The sequence below is a fragment of the Etheostoma cragini genome, chromosome 3 (assembly GCF_013103735.1).
Source record: "Etheostoma cragini isolate CJK2018 chromosome 3, CSU_Ecrag_1.0, whole genome shotgun sequence".
Lineage (NCBI taxonomy): Eukaryota > Metazoa > Chordata > Actinopteri > Perciformes > Percidae > Etheostoma > Etheostoma cragini.
The window spans coordinates 7762905-7780594 of record NC_048409.1 but is presented as its reverse complement, the minus strand read 5'-3'; the positions used below and the strand labels follow the sequence as shown (position 1 = coordinate 7780594).

General features: G+C 37.8%; 1 protein-coding gene across 3 annotated transcripts in view; it reads left to right on the top strand.

Annotated features, from left to right (window-relative positions):
- Positions 1-14354, top strand: part of LOC117941830 (vascular endothelial zinc finger 1-like) — a 39168-nt gene extending 24814 nt beyond the window's left edge. Inside the window, exons 5-7 of one of the 3 annotated variants that reach the window (XM_034866997.1) lie at positions 7026-7067; positions 8033-8098; positions 8282-14354. In XM_034866997.1, coding sequence (XP_034722888.1) covers positions 7026-7067; positions 8033-8098; positions 8282-8649 — 476 coding nt within the window. In that variant the 3' untranslated portion in view covers positions 8650-14354. The remainder of the gene's footprint in view (positions 1-7025; positions 7068-8032; positions 8099-8281) is intronic. The other 2 variants (XM_034866998.1, XM_034866999.1) reach the window with 2 other exon arrangements.
- Positions 14355-17690: the final 3336 nt, after the last annotated feature.

The following is a 17690-nucleotide window of genomic DNA, read 5'->3' as shown; positions in this document are numbered from 1 at the left end:
AATAGTGAAAGCAGAAGGAACAGAATTGACATTGAAATAGACCCATTCCTTTATATTCATTATATTAATGTAATAATATAACATTATATTAATATAATAATATAACACACCTGACATTTAAATAGACCCGTTCCTTTATATTCATTATATGCTTGCTACAGTCATGCAACGTGTAATACAAAAGATAACAAATTTAAATACTTTTAATATAATTTTATTTAAAAAATGTGCTTGTAGTTCTGCAGGCTCCCCCCGGGCCGTAGATAGTCTGATGGGGACAGGGACCTCAGGGGGGACTTCAGACTCTCCAGGGGATCCTTCTACGGTCTGATGGCCATCGTCGCCCCTAAATGACGGACCTCTATTCCTCGTTAGTCCCTGAAGAGATGGGTTATACAGGATATTCATCAGGGGGAGGCAGTATAAACAGTATATACATCAGGTGGAGGCAGTAACAGTGGATATGTTTTAACATAACGCTACTGTTAACGTTACCGGCAGACAATCAGCTGATCGCTATTTTGCTGTACATCGGAATATGTAGAACTTGTTAAGATCACACTTTTACCACTAAAATCTTCTAAAGTGGGACGATAGTTTAACACAAACAACAATATACTACAACACATGTAACGTTAGCTTAGAACTTTTTTGCCAATATGGTTAAACTGCCGCTGTTAACTAGCTAAGGTTGGCTTGCTAGCACGTCAAATTACGGTACTACTAAAGGTTATAATTCGTGGTACGGAAATCAGTACCGACTGTAAAATTAACCAAATATACAAATACAGGTAGATGATATGTTATACAGTATAGCAAAAAACTCACATTCAACTTTGTATTGCTCCGTTTGTCTCGCTATTTGGTCTGCGGCAGCCATTATCAAAAGATTTTCAACTCTTGTTAGCTCCGCCCCTTCCGCTACGTAGCCAAGATGGCGACCGTTGAGTGTGGAAAGTGTTCATCGATCTACAATCATTTTTTTGTTAGTTTTGAGTGCACCATCCGGGTATTTAAGCATACTTAATTTGACCGCACTTCGACAATGTGTGCCTGATTTGAGACACAGCCATAGCCTCCTTTTACCCATCCAAAAGCTTCTCACTACTCTGTCTACTTTTCAAGTTTAAAACATAATCAGCAGGCAAGTTGATACTGATGGTTTCTATCAATGCTCAACTCATCCAGCTGTGATTTAATGTACAGTGGAAATGAGCCACAAACTACCGACACTACCTTCCTTAAGTGCAGCTAAAGAAGTCAGTTGTTCCCCCAAGTGCCCAAACTGATATGCGTTATCAGCTTCTAAGTTGTAATGTAGTTTTGATGCTTGAAAAAAAAAAAAAAAATTGTTTTGGCCATTTGTGGAGTAAAACCGTATCTCCACCTTTGTTTTGGTTTTCTAGAGCAGGCTTTTCAAAAACGGTTAATGCCTGATGACCTGAATCTTATGCATAATTTCTTTAGCACTGACCACTTGCATATAGTCCTTTTTCACTAATTAATTAACATAAGCATTTCTGGTAATACTTAAATGTTTTATTAAAGAAGTAGCTCAGTCCATGAGGAGTTGGGTTGGGTACCGGAGGGTCACTGGTTCAAGTCCCCATATGGACCAAAAAAAGCATGTGAGTGTGGATTGGTGGCTGGAGAGATGCCACTTTACCTCCTGGGCTCTGCCAGGTGCTCTTGAGGAAGGCACCACACCCCTCCAACCGCTCAGGGCGCGGGTTCAGCTGGCAGCCCACTCACTCTGAAATCTCTCCATTATTGCATGTATGGGTCCTGAGCATGTGTGTGTGTTTCAGGCCTGTGTGTGATTACTAACAAAGTGAGTACACAGAGTGCAAATTGTAATTTCCCCACTGGGGATTAATAAACAAATTAAAAACTAAAACTAAAAAAACTAAGACATAGATACGGAAGTAGCTGTGCGTGCAGGGCATAGTGGGACGTTAAGCAAGACAACAGCAGAAGCTGCACACTCGATCCAGGTGCCACCACAATCCAAGGAAATCTTCGAGGCAAGAAAGCAAAAGGATTCCAGGGTAACATGCAATTATAGGATATGGATGCAAACCTGAGCAAACTTAATTATAAGTTTTATCGAAGAGGAGAGTGTTAAATGTGGAGGTGTCCACCTCCCAAACTTGGATCTGGTTCCACAGGAGAGGACCAGGACTACCAGCCATTTTGCAGTTGAAATCATATTGTTACTATCTTAAACTCATGATCTATTGTCACTTTGTCCTCATAATGTACCTTTTATGTTATTGTAAGATGTTTGTTGGTCATGTAAATATGTACATTTCGACATTTTGCTGGTGTCACTAGTTAATTATCCTTTGAAAGTATATAATCCTATACTGAGTCAAAATTATAGCCCATGTTAAAGGACCAGTTTGTAGGATAAAGGGGATCTATTGACAGAATTGGAATTTAAGATTCCTAATTGTTCCTAATCGTCATAAGTGTATCACCTGAAACTGAGAATTGTGTTTCTTTTAGCTTGGATTGAGCCGTTTCTACACCAAGATTCCATGTTGCACCACAATGTTTCTACAGCGGCCCAGAATGAACAAACCAAACACTGGCTCTAGAGAGGGCCTTTTGCAATTTGACCTGATGCCTTTTTAAGTTCTGCTACATGATTGGAAAGGGAGGGGTTAGGGGTATTCAGTTGGTGCAATCTGCAACCTTCCAGCTTAATGCCACTAAATCCTACACACTGCTCCTCTAACCCCTTAGCTTTTGTACACATCATGCTATTTACATAAATCCTATGTTTAAGTTACTAATGCCACACATCTTTGGAAAGCTACAATTCTTGTGATATGATTGATGCAAACCATTCCAGGGGGATAAAATAAATAATATCTATATCGATCTACTGTATATCTATATGGCTATCTGCCACGTAAGGGATAATGTAGAGTGAGGCGGTTGTGATAGCAAATACAACCCCGACATGGTGATCAGGACCCCGATACAAAGCGGAGGGGTCTTGAATTAGCCTGTGCAACCATTTGTCTATTACTAAACACCACCTTACGGGCTGTGGTAGGAGCCGTATATTTTATAGGGTGCTGCCTTGTTGGACAAATTACCCTGCTGCTGTTTCAATTACTGCAGGAATTGACACAAGATTAGCTGAAAAGTTGTTGTAGTGAGCTAGCAGGCTATCAGCTGCTCTAATTCACATTAACCTGAACATTTCTGTTGACGGTGAAGTGAGACACGATGAATGGCTTCTTTGGGAATCTTTTTGTTGACATTTATGCCCTCATTAATTTTGTTCACATTTTGCACAGCCGCTGCATGTTGACACACCTGTATGTTAACGTTAAACATGTTGCAATGTAGCTAGCTAAGCTAACACATTAGCGTCACTTTGTTTACGTTCGGACGCCACTTGCCGATAAATTTTCCCGACTTCTTTCAGCGGATTGATTGATAGCTGTCCTCCAGATTGAACAGAACTGCGTCTATGGCAATGGTGTGTTGTACTTTGCAGCGGTCTGTTATCAAGAAAATATCAGACCTCATTCTACATTGGAATTTCACCAAGCCATGTAATAAACGGCAAGTAAATGTAAGTAAACCAAAATAGTTCTGTTTTTCAGTCTTTGTTTTGATGAAGGTGAAGCTACTCTTTTCTGTTCCTCTGTTGTCTGCATGTCGGAGCTTCACGGGGGTTGAACAGCAGTTTTCAGTTCTTTCCACAGATTCTTGATTGGATTCAGGTCTGGACTTTAACTTGGCCATTCTAACACCTGGATATGTTTATTTGTAAACCATTCCATTGTAGATTTTGCTTTATGTTTTGGATCATTGTCTTGTTAGAAAAAAAAATCTCCGTCCCAGTCTCAGGTCTTTTGCAGACTCCATCAGGTTTCATTCCAGAATTGTCCTGTATTTTGCTCTATTCATCTTCCCATCAATTTTAACCATCTTCCCTGTCACTGATAAAGAAAAGCAGGCCCAAACCATGATGCTGCCACCACCATGTTTGACAGTGGGGATGGTATGTTCAGGGTGATGAGCTGTGTTGCTTTTATGCCAAACATAATGTTTTACATTGTTGCCAAAAAGTTTGATTTTGGTTTCATCTGACCAGAGCCAAATCCAACTTTATTCTTCTCCACAGCAATATCTCGGACCTGCCTGGTGTGTTCCTTGTTATTCATATTGGCCTCTGCACTTTAAACGGACCTCTGAGACTATCACAGAGCAGGTGCATTTATACGGAGACTTGATTACACACAGGTGGATTCTATTTATCATCATTAGTCATTTAGGTCAACATTGGATCATTCAGAGATCCTCTCTGAACTTCTGGAGAAAGTTTTAGGGTCAAACGTGTTTTTTCAGCTAAAGCGTATGGGCATCAATCGGATCTAAACTTGTAGAGGACATGTGTACACAGAGTAAAGCCTTAATACTATCAATCAGTGTAGCTAGGAGACTGTACCATTATCCTTCTTTTCAGTGTTTCTCTTAATTCGATGAAAAAGTTGACTAAATTGACCAAAATATTATTTTGTAGAATTTATTTCTTTTTAATTCATTTACAATCAAGCCATAAAAATACATATGACTTGTTTTGAAAAAGTATCACCATCTAAAAGAAATACAAGTCTTTTGTACACTTGTTAAATTTGCTGATCATGATGTAAATTAGTGAGCCACTGGTAAAGCTCATCTGCTAACCTTAACAGCCACACAATTCCAAAAATATGAACTAAGCTCAACACACTTGCCTAAGACACTACATCTGACTGTCCCTGGTCTCCCTGTTCCTCAGTTCTTTCTGACTCCTTTGCCTGTGCGATCCGATGTTACTATTTACATAAACACACATTCTTAGATGTTATCAAATTGTTCCCAAACCATCCCTGAAAATTTCACTTGGGTAACTTGTACAGTTTAGACTACAGAAACACTTTAACATGCCTGAAAAGTTTCAAGCCAATTGGACAAAGTACACTCAATTTACTAACACTTCCTGATTTGATGGCAAAACAGACAAATGGCATCCCCCCCACGGCCATGCCCTATGAACAAAACTTTACAGACAAAATTTGAAGTTGATTGGATGAAATCTCTAGGAGGAGTTTGTTAAAGTACAACATGTGAAAATGGCCAAAATCACACTGATTTCGAAGTCTTAATTAAAAATGGCGGACTTCCTTTTTGGATTTAATGTATGCCTCCAATGAGCTTTTTTGTAAGTCTTGACAATAGGGGTTGAAATCTCTTGGCACTATTCAATTCCAATTCAAAGGCCAACGAATTGATTCTAAACCGATTATCTATGCATCTCAATGCAACAATTTTTTGTGCATTTCCATTCTTGACTTTAAAAATATACATATAAATCTGAGTTTGTTACTCAGAGTTTGCTAATCACTTCCTAGACAAAGCAGCTAGACAAAGCTTAGATTTTCACATATACTGTATTTGTCAGAAGTTTTAATGAAATGTTTTGTCTACTGAGGTTTTTATTTTGTAGTCATTCCATGCCAAAAACATGCCTTAAAAGGTGCCAACACAAAACCGTTTTTACTTGCATCTGCAAAAGTTTGGGAACCCTGCAGAGTTAATACCTTGTACTGCCCTTTTTGGCAAGTATCACAGCTTGGAAACACTTCTCGTCACCAGCCAGGAGTCTTTCAATTCTTTAAAGTATCTGCGCCCATTTGTCCTTACAAAGGTCTATCAGTTCTTTGAGATTTCTGGACTGTCTGTCACGCACTGCTCTTTTAAGGTCTATCCATAGATTTTCAATTATGTTGAGTTCAGGAGATTGTGAAAGCCATGCCAAAACCTTCAGTTTACACCTCTTGATGTAATCCACTGTGGATTTTGAGGTGTGTTTAGGATCATTATCCATTTGTAGAAGCCATCCTCTTTAACTTCAGCTTTTTCACAGATGGCAACAAGTTAGCATCCAAAATTTGCTTAAATTGTATTGAATCCATTTTTCCTTCTATGCGTGAAATGTTCCCTGTGCCACTGGCTGCAATACAACCCCAAAGCATGATTGATCCGCCCCGTGCTTAACAGTTTGACCGAGGTTCTTTTCATTAAATTCTGGGCCCTTTCTTCTCCAAACGTACCTTTGCTCATTGCGGAGAAGAGGTTTTCTTGTGATGACTCTTCCATGAAGAACATATTTTTACAAGTTTGTTTTTATAGTGAAATAGTCTACCACAACTTCAGTGTTTGCCAGGTCTTTCTGGATGGATTATGCAGTCAAACTAGGTTTTTAACTTGCTTTTCTCACACTCCTGCGAGCTGTTCTGTCTGATATTTTTCTTGGTCTTCCAGATCTTCTATTTTTCCCTATGACTGCCATTTCTTAATTACATTTCAAACAGAGGATATTGGCATCTGAAAACCTTTTGCTTTCTTCTGATAGCCTTCTCCTTCTTTGTGAGCGTCAACTGTTTTCAGTTTCAGTTTTCTAGACAACTGCTTGACTGAGCTCATTACTATTCGTGAGCGTGCCCAGTTACGCTGGTTAAAGGATATTAATAGACTGTCATTGGCTAGCTCTTAGCCACTCAGAGTGAAGCAACTTAGCTTGATGAATATTAATGAGAACTGGAACAAATTGAGCTGAGTCTTCTTGTAGGCTTTCTGTACCACACTAGAATTGTTAAAACAAGATAACAAGACATTATTTCCACAAACAAAATGGTACGTCCATGGTAGAACTTCAGACATCACCACAAAGTAATAAAATACGTGTGACAGGGCACCTTTAAACATGCTTTTAATCTTTTCATAAACAGCTGAAGGAGTGGCGTTGCAAAAACCCTGTTGTCTGTGTGCTCTATACCATGGCAGCAGAAATTTTACAGTGGTGGGATGCCATCAACATAGAGGAAACACTGCATTTAACCCCCCATTATCGTTGCATATACACACAATCATATACCAACTGTTGAAGCTGACTCCTAGGTAATGGCACTGCTGCCCTGTGCTATTGTAACCCCATATGTGTCTGTATTTCTAAATAGGCATAAGTGACTGGCAGTGGAACCACTCAGGGCCACGAAAAGGTAATCCAGTAGCTTGTAGCAGAAATCCATAAACACTGCAATTGCAATAAACCTGCAAACATTCGTGGCCAGTTTTTCTACACACTTAGAATTATTTATTTTCTGGTTTTATGTAAGGACTGGTGTAATTAAGGTTCTTCTTTTACGAAGACATAGAACTTTGCTAATATAAGGTTAAATTTCATGAAGCAGGATCAGTAGAACATTTAAATTATCCACAAACTGGACCATAACACTGAAGCTGGATGCACACTATCTGACCTGTCATAGGTCATCTTGCATTACCAACTGTAATTTCTATCCTTACTTTGTAACACATTACAGTAGAGCTGGGCGATATGGAGAAAATCAAATATCCCGATATTGTAGGGTTGAAAATTGGTGCTTTCACAGAATATGCAGCCAGTAAGATTTTTGATAAATATCAGTTATGTTGATATAATAACTTTGGGTAAATGCAAATAAGGCATAATGAACACACTAGAACAGTCTGGTGTGTTCATAAAATTTCACCACTCTACTGTAAAGCAGCCTTTAAAACCAGGAATAGACGACACGTGTCATATCACGATATACAAAATTTAAGACAATGTCTCGCCACATATCTCGTATAATATTATATCTCGTATTGATATAATATTGATATGTTGCCCAGCCCTACATTACAGATTGATAAATTGGCTTGTTCATTTACCAACTATAACAATAAACATAATTGACAAAAAACTAGGATATCCCAGTGAGATTGGGTCAAGGTTACCCAGCAGAGAGCTTATAGCATGGGTGAAACAAGTTGATATGACCCTGGGAGTCCTGGAGGGTAATGTGCGTCCAGCCTTAGGCATACACAGAGCTTGAGATGTCCTTCATAATGTGTTACTGTTTAAAATTAAAGTTTTGAGTTAAAACAAATGGCCAGTTAGCTGGTTAGTTTATTGATCCTGCTTTTTGAATTTACCCCTCAGGTGAGTTGACTGTAGGAGAGATTTTAAATAACTCCTTCCAAGTCCTAATTGACAACTCTCACAAAGGTAGGTTTCTTCAACAATACTACCACAGTTGACACAATTTATTAATGATGTATTGACATTTTCAGTGACCCAGCTTAACAGCCAAGGAGCTGAGAGGGCTTTTGACTTTCCCTTTTTTGGAGTGGTAGTATATTTCTACAAGGTTGACCAGCCCTAAATTTACTCCTGTCTTTTTTAACACAGATGCCAACAATGTGCACAGCAACTCAGCCACTACGACGCCTGTCACAAACTCTGCCGCCATAACCTCGGCTGTGAACCGCGGTGGCATTGCCAGCAATCCTGTCACCATCGCTGCTCAGATGAACATCGCCACCAGCACGGTCAATATAACTTCACCGATCAACCTGCAGCACCCTGTCACCATCACTGGCCCTGTGAACCTGGCTTCCGTCAACATCCCTACAACGGCACATATGAATATCGCCCACCCAGTGGCTATCACCACTCCCATGCCCATGAATATCACCGGGCCACTCAATATTGCCATGAGGTCCATGGAGAGCATGCCTTTTCTATCCCAAGTTCTGCCTTCCTCCCCTCCTTGGTAGAACTTTTTTTTTTTTTTTTTGCCTATTCAAGAGCCGATAATGTTTTAACTGCCTAATAATGTATGAGTCTGTCATATCTTAGTAAAAGGGCCTTTTGATGGGTTGATAGTGTATTATACCTGAAACGGTGAACTTATTCAACAACAAAGATAGTAACCAATGAATGCTACTTGCATGAGTGATTTACCACAAATAATTTAATTTTGAAGTTTATTTGTATTTATAGAACAAAAATATTCCAAATACCATTAGTCATGATGAAAACAATTGTTTGCTTAACGTCCAGTTACAGAGTATTAGCCTAAATAGCATGTGAGATAAAGTTTGCTGTCCTCCACAGCAGAATCTGTCAGATGACTTGTCTATTTTAGGGATGGGCAACATGGATACCCTCGTCTATCATAGCATGTTTTTTGTTATTATTTTAGATGTTGTAATATAGGACATTACTAGAAATATATTAGAAATGTTTTATTGATACTATATCAGAGAATCTGTTTTGGCAAACCCGGTTAATTGTCTGACAAATTAAAGTACTTCATCACATTGATGCAAATAATATTGTAAATCAAATATTACCATAACCTACATGGATTTGCAACATTACCCACACTGGCCTAACACACCAAAATGGAGAGATCAGTGTAAACAATAAGGCAAGATTTCCACGGACATTAACTTGTTACCATCTTGATCTATACAGTATATCATCATATTGATCAAACCTAATGCATGGTGTTTCTCCCGGCTGTATAGTTAAGTATAGTACAGCTTTTGATAAATCTTTTTCATTCCTACTAGTAAGGTTTCTGAGGGCCATGTTAGTCTCAAATATTAACCGATAAAGTAGTCTGACAAAAAAAAAAAATCGTAACATAATTTACCTTACAAATTTTTCTCATAGTTATCAACCACATGTCATAGTCTTCATCAGTTGCACAGCTGTCATTGTGTGATCAGAGTATGGGACTTTTTTATGGGGTAATATAATCACTGTGTCTGTTCAAAGGTGGTCTTTAGTGCCGGATGTGAATAGCATCCAGTCTCCATCTACTGATCAAGACCATGATGTATAGTTGAAAGCTCTGAAAAAGCTAGCAGATGGTCCTAAAGTTCAGATTATTTACCAGACTATCTCCAAGGTGAAGAATGAACTTTCACGCTTGAATAATCTATATTTGTTACCTCCACGGCCCGATTTACCTGAATGTCATCACAGGCTACGGAACACTTCAGATAATTTCTTGATGATGCGGTTGGAGGTAGATTTTTTGAATTATGATGTTTTGTGCAGATAGATAATATTCTCTGTAAATAATGACCATTTTATGACAAAGATTTTTTAGTGATTTCTCCCAAATGCTATATTTTAAAAGATAGCATTTAAAACATCATAGAACACTTAATTCTCCTTTTTTTTTTAGAACAAAGTTATAAAACTGGCACCTCAGGTGGGGCTGTCGGACCCCTGTCTGACTGATCTTTCGTTAGAGGCCAACAATACCCCTTACACAATTGCAATGTTTCATTTTGCATTATTTAAATATGTGATAATGTGTATATAATTATTTGCATTACTGGCAGTTCATCACATTAACAGGTTTCATTACACTTTCAAACCAAATGACGATTTTATTTCACTTTGGTTTAAAATTATTGGGCAGTTATTACAATATCAGCTGCTAGATTGTCTCCCTTTTATTTATCCCTTGTCTACGGCTTTTTAAACTTGTGTAGTTTTTTACAATGACAAATAGTTGAGGTTGAGCCCTGTTATTGCAGCAGTTTTGGCATTAAACTTATACGCTGTAAAGAGGCAAACCTTTTTCCAGGATTCTTTCAAGGTGACTACTTAGAGGATATCTTTAAGTAGGCATCTGGCTTTAAACGTGGGAGATAGGTGATACCTTGCTATACCTTAGGCTTTTTTTTATAAGCTCCTTAAATGAAAGCGTATTGCTGGAGTTGTTGTTGAATGCTTCCTCTTAAGGCAAATTTTGTTTCATGTTTTATTTTCCTGTTATTTTAGTGGAATTATCAGTATTTGATAGTTCATGTTTTTAAAAGTGCAGTTCCCAAAAAAAAAAAAACTTCCATTTCGGGGTGAGTGAGATTGTGAATTTCACCAATGGTGCAGAGATGCTGTTTCGATCCATCAACCCCCTTTCCTTTAGAAATGTATCTGTGACATCTGTTTTGAGGAATTTTGTATGTATTTATATCAGGACATTACCGCAAACAGACAATGACTTGTACTAAAAGCATGTCACTTACAATTTGCCCTAAAATTACAGTATTATTGAGGGTCAAATAATTTTAAATTTTGATTACTGAAGACTTAACTATAGAGGTCAATAGAGCTACCCAGTGGCTCGTGAGACTGCACTACAAAAAAGTACCAAATTTTAAGCCTCTGAACACCCACACGGGTGTTTTCAGTTTTTCTAGCTGATTAGACTCTCCAGGTTTTCAGTGGACCGACGCTTGATGGGAACTTATTGGGTCACAAATTCTTTCTACCTATAAGGATGACAAAGGGGTCATTTGGCCTGCCCTAACAGGTGCAGCAACAACAACAGTGGACTCAGGAAGATGTCAATCACTCAGTCTATCCACACCCACACAGTCCTGGAAAAGGTCCAATCAGCTACATTACCTATAAATACCTGTATAGGTGTTCAGAACCTTTAGCTTGTGGTATATTCAGTTGGTTAGATTGTTTACTTTAGCAGGTATAGAATCCCATTACTGTCAATCAAACTCAGGAAGGTTACTGAGAATAGTCTTTTACCATGTTCAACAATTTACACACTGACCATTTTTTGTAAATATGAAACACTAAATATATTGCCTTTACCTGTGGGAGAGGGAGCATCTCTCTTCTTACCATAGGCCAGCAATGCAAGAACTATATTACCGCTGATGTGGCCATTCATTCTGCTGAAGAAAGAAAATGAGCCGAGACTAATTGAAGGATAAGCCTGGTGTCATTTTCGCATAATCAGGATAAATCCTAATAAAATGCCAAAAAACACAATTTTATTCTACCAACAAGTATCATCTGTGTAGCTACAACTTGACTTCACAATTTATACCTCCAATCCAATAAAACTCCATTGTTGACCAAATATTTTTGCAAACACATTAAGGGCCATTAAGGCGTTGAATGGGTTACCATGCTTCATTGACACAAACAATTATTCCCCTCAGATTGTCAATCTGCCGGTGCATGGCATCCTTCCCACATGGTGCTACTCTGAGACAAAGTGAAGCCCCAAGATTATTTGAATATTAACACCATGTTATTTTCATTGAATGAGTATGTCAGCAGTGCAGCAGTATGGTTCTTATTTGTATTTTATTAGTTTTTAGCAAATAGGGTTCTGTGGCACAGTGTTAGCAATATCAGTCTGTAGCTACACAGATCAAACCAAACAGGATGACTCACTGTTAGTTGTGATTTCTTCATGAAAATGATCAATTATTATAAAGAGACAGAACTCCCGCTTTATCCTTTTTAAGCCGAATTTTTGCGGTAGATCACACTTGCATAGCTCAGTGTTTTAAGTTATTGTTGTTGTTTTTCTGGGTATTCATCTTTACTGAAAAATTGAGGCTGTGATCACAAAGGAGGCTTTATATCTTGCTCAAATCAGGTGTACTAGTTGTATTCCACAATAGTCTTATAGGGATGTGGCCCAAATAAATACATTGATTCATTGTACCTGTCCGTTCATTTTCAGCTGACATAAATGACGATGGACACCTAAATGCCAGAACAGACCTTAACATCGTAGCAGATGATAGTCTTCCTTTCAGGCCTAAACCCAAAGAGGACCAGATACTTTAACCATTGCTTGATCATTTTCTCGTTCAGATTTGTTTCTGTTCAGTAGTTTGAGATGATCTTGAATGCAGTATCAGTAGAAAGGACCACCTACCTTCATTTACATGGTCAGTTTTACCATTGAAATTCTGAAGGTATGTCACTATATTTACACTACATGTGTGATAGCTGAACAGGCATCTGTATTTTGGATTGCTGTGCAATATTTTCAGTATGCTTCTAACAAAGGTTGAAGGTTGTTGCATCTCATCAACCATGTCTAAAGACAGTGTTTCTTCCTGATCTGAAAGGCCATAGATCTAAGTCCAGAATTCCAACTTAATAGTTTCAAGACATGTGGTTGTTTAAATTAAACTTAAATAAGTTAATAACTTAAATTAACATGTCAAGTCTCTTATATGATCTTGGCCTCAACAGGCAGGCTCACATAATGTCCTACAGTTCCCTGGCGGAGTTTGTCTTTAACATGAGTGAATTAGTTTGTTGAGGCCTGTTTGTAGTTGCAGCTCTTTTTCAGTGCAGGAACTCTGAAACACTTGCAGAAATGTAGGATGTGTACACTACAGAAGAGTGGTACTTAGGGGCCCCTGAATTTCATTGTATGCATGCAAACCCTGTCCATCAAAGGAAATACTCTAGTGTGGAATGGCATCATGAATTTTCATTTTATTTTAAATCTTTATTTGATTTGAGTGTTTTCAGTGTTGGATGTGTATGGATGAGCTTGTCCAGTGTAGGTTTGAGTTCAACAACTATTATTAGAGGGCTAGTGATTTTTTATGAAAACAAAACACTAAAAAATTAGGATGAAAGGAAGTGTGTGTAGTGTCATTTGTCCTTCTCCATTGGCCGTGAACAAGTGTGCCTGAAATACTTTGCAAGACTTTTCCACACGTTAATGCTTCCTCTTCTAGCTGTGCTGTGTGATGGAATGGTTTTGTGAGGAAAGCCTTCATCAGTTCAGACGGCCAAGGCCCCGACAGGTCTGGCAACCAAAATATGCTGTAAAAAGCTTTTTTTATTTTTTGAACCTAATGATTGTGAAGTTATTCTACTTCAAGAACAACATTAAAACATGAATTGAGATCTTTACTTGGGTCAAGGTCATGTAAATATATCAGTGACATTTAACCATGTGGTTTATTTTTTTAATTAGACTCCAAACTAATGTGAAAAAACATTTGGCCAAATGATGGTGATGAATTTGGAGATGTGAAGGCAAATGAATGTATATCTTTGTAGAACATAATTTAGTTCAGAGGACATGTTAGTTATGACAGACACATGCAAGAAAAAAAAAACTTTTATAAATCTTTTTGTATTAGAACATTAACATGATAATTTTGTATATAAAAAAGGCTAGGCTTTCTGATTAGCAGAAAGGTAAAACATTCCTACATTTTTTTAAATGTATGTCCATTGAGAATAATTATGTGCAATGTTTTATGTGCCTTTTATTTGGGTTTGTCTAAATAAAAGAAAACATTAAAACATGATTCTGGACTGTCCATAATGAATCCCACAGAAGGAAAGCCAAAAATGTTTTAGCTCAGATTAACCTCTGGACCGGCCCCCCTGCACTCAAGACACTTGAGAGTTGCACACTTCCTGTTTACTGTTTTTTCTAGCTTTCATTGCGGTTTCTGGGAGACTGAATGGTTGGTGAAGTTCTGTTTTTTTATGGATGTTTCTGATCTCCAGATTTCTCAGTGTCTTTACAGGCAGCCTGCTTATCATGAAAGTGCCTCTGTGACTTTGCTTATTAGAGGGGATTGTGGGGGATTTTGTGCCAAATATGTGACGAGAAAAACATTTCAGTGTTTTTTTATTCTTTAACTATTAAACTTGGAAAATGTGACGGGGCTGTGTGAAGTATTTGTTTGACATTCAGTGGTTAACTAAAAGATTATGAAAAGATTTGGGCTTTATAATGTGAAGAAATCCAGCTTAGACATACCACAAGGTTATTTTAAACACTATATGGCCAAAAGTATGTGGACATAATCTTCCAGACAAGTCCTTTTGGGTCTGTTTTTTTCTGGTTTAGGTAAGTTGCCTTTCTTCCAGGTAAAGGAAAGTTTATGCTTCAGCATGAAAGTATGTCTAAGACAATAGTGTGTTGCCAAGTTGCATAGTATCTTTTTTCACAGGCATAAAACCAAGTCCATAAATAAATTATCTTCCCATTTTGGCACAGAGCCTGACCTCAACCCAATCCAATCCAACACCTTTGGGATGAACTGGAACAGCGTGGAGCTGGACCTGGGGCCTCATTTATGAAACTGTGCAGCAATATTGCGTCCGAAGTGGCATACAGACAAAACATTGGATGTGAGCACCCACAAACATTTTTGACAAACAAGTCTATTTTAAAAAGTTTAAAAAAATGTTCTGTAAACAATGTATTTCTGTTTTATGTAGGCCTGTATTCTGCAGCCAGATTGATCCGATACTGATACCTTAATTAGCATTCCACTACTTAACACAAACCCAATCTTTTAAAAGTTGTTGATCACGTCAAGTCTGGCATTTAACGTAGAAATAGAAAGAAGCCTTTTTCTTCACAAGAGGAAGTAATAAAATGTTGGTTAATTGTATTTTTGTGAGAGTTTCTAATTTACATGATAGCTTTTGATCTGTGTCAGGGAGGAACCCTCAATATGCATGTTAGAGGCGTGACCCATACTTTTCTCAAGCAGCAAAGACAGCCACGGAGATGCCCTCAACATGTTACCATGCCAACAACGGACCAATGACACATACACCAGGTGAAAAAGAAACGGCCCCCGGGTGCAAAAGTATAATTCAGAAACTTACAATGATTCCAAGAGGGGCAAGTTTTTCAGATCACTGTCAGCTGCAGCGTTGTTTTTTGTGTCTTATTGTCTTTGTCATATCTTCATCATACTATTTAATTAAACCTTTTGTTGATTCTCAATTAGACCTCTTGCCTCTATTCGTCTTCATCAACATGTGAGTTAGTTTTTTCTAACAAGACCTGGCCTACCATTTGCAAAACACAACAAAAGCACATATGGACAAAACAAACGTGCTAAATAAGCATGTTGATTTTTCAGCAGATTTTAAATTACACTGTAATAATTTAGAAATTCACCTTTTATGAAATCCATTCACTGCTGTCTTGCTTGGAACGCAATAGACAGACGGTGGCAATATAACAATGACCAATCAGTGTTCAACCTACAGTCTGTTGAGATGCCTCTCCAAGCGCAAAAAAAAGGGCAAAAACACCATAAAAAGTTAAGAAAAAAGATCTGTATTTTGCCGAAATCCAATAACACAAGAAAAGAAAGTAGAGGCCCAAACACATCTTTCCTGCATAGAGATGTGTATAGAAATTACTGTTAACTGTTAAAGTGAGAGTAAAAAGGTTCATAATTAGAAACTTTGTAGAAGCCTAAACGCATGTTTCCTGCATAGAAATATGTGTATAGCAGCTTCTGCTAAGAAACTAATGTAAAACTGTTGAAATGACACTAACAAGCTTGAAACATCACAAAAAGCTCAGAAGAACACAGAAACAGACGTTTCCTGCATGGAGATGTGTGAATAGCAGCTACTGTTAAGAACCCAATGTAAAAGTGTTGAAATGACAGAAACAAGGTTGAAATGCCACAAAAAGCCCAGAAGAGGCCGAAACGTTTGTTTCCTGCATGGCGATATGTGTATAGCAGCTACTGTTAAGAAACGATTGTAAAAGTGTTGAAATGACGGCAAAAGGGTTGAAACATCACAAAAAGATCAGAAGAGGCATAAACGCACATGTCCTGCATGGAGATGTGTGTATAGCAGCTCAGAAGAGGCCAAAACGCACGTTTCCTGCATGGAGATGTGTGTACAGCAGCTACTGTCAAGAAACTAATGTAAAACTGTTGAAATTACTGTAACAAGGTCAAAACATAACAAAAAGCTCAGAAGAAGGCCGAAACAGACGTTTCCTGCATAGAGATGTATGAATAGCAGCTACTTTTTAGAAACCAATGTAAAACTGTTGAAATGACAGAAACAAGGTTGAAACGTCACAAAAAGCTCAGAAGAGGCCAAAATGCACGTTTCTTCATGGAGATGTGTGGAAAGCAGTTACTGTTAAGGAACCAATATAAATCTTTTGAAATAACAGAAAGAAGGTTGAAACATCTCAAACAGCTCAGAAGAGGCGGAAACACACACTTTCTGCATGGAGATGTGTGTATAGCAGCCACTGATAAGAAATCAATGTGAAACTGTTTTACATGAGGTTGCGAATACAATTTTTCACAATATGTTTTTAAAATCTTGAATGTGGTAATAAATTACCTTTGTTTTGGGATCCCTTATCTTATTTATTGCATTGTGTGCACGTTGTTTCCTTAGTTTGTATGCAAATATTTTTGAATATTTGCAGCCTCCTTCATATTACTTTTGTTTTGTATATAGCAATTTCTTTTGAATCTCTTGAGAGTATAATTCTTCATTCTGGTTTCTTTTCCTTTTTATTTCTGTTTTAACCTTGAGGTCTGTTAATTCTTTATGTACTGATTCAAGGTTCTGAGTTCAGTCTGGAGAGTCTTTATTTTTTACTTCTCTTTGTCTTTTAAGAAAAGATGACAATGCAATCACCCTACCCCTTGTTACTGCCTTGCAAGCGTCCCAGAGTATGGGTGGAGAAACTTCACCGGTATCATTAAACTCCAAGTATTCTTAAATTTGTCTTTGTGTCCTGCTGTTGTCAAGTACATTAGGATTTAGTCTCCAGAGTGTAAGCTTCCTTGTATTGATCATTTTCAGGGATAAATAGAGTGGGCAGTGGTCTGAGAGGTCAATAGCTCCAATATGGCAGTCTTGAACTATGTTACTGTCTGTTCCAAATAATAAAAAATAATCAATTCTAGAACATGTTGAGTGTGGGGACGAATAGAAGGTATAATCTTTGACCGATGGATTTAAGTATCTCCAAATATCAATTAGTCCTAATTCTGATAGTAATAGGTTAATTTTCTTTGTTATTTATTGGGGGCGAGATATTCTCTCCTCGGTTGAGTCAAGGTTTGGGTTAAGAATAGTATTAAAGTGGGGTTTTCCGGGGAGCGTCAAGCATGTAGGATGTGCCTGCCGCAGCTCCGCAGGAATGTGACTATTTGAACTTTTTTTAGCACGGTTTATTGAAGTTTCTTTTACAGCTTTAGTTTATTAC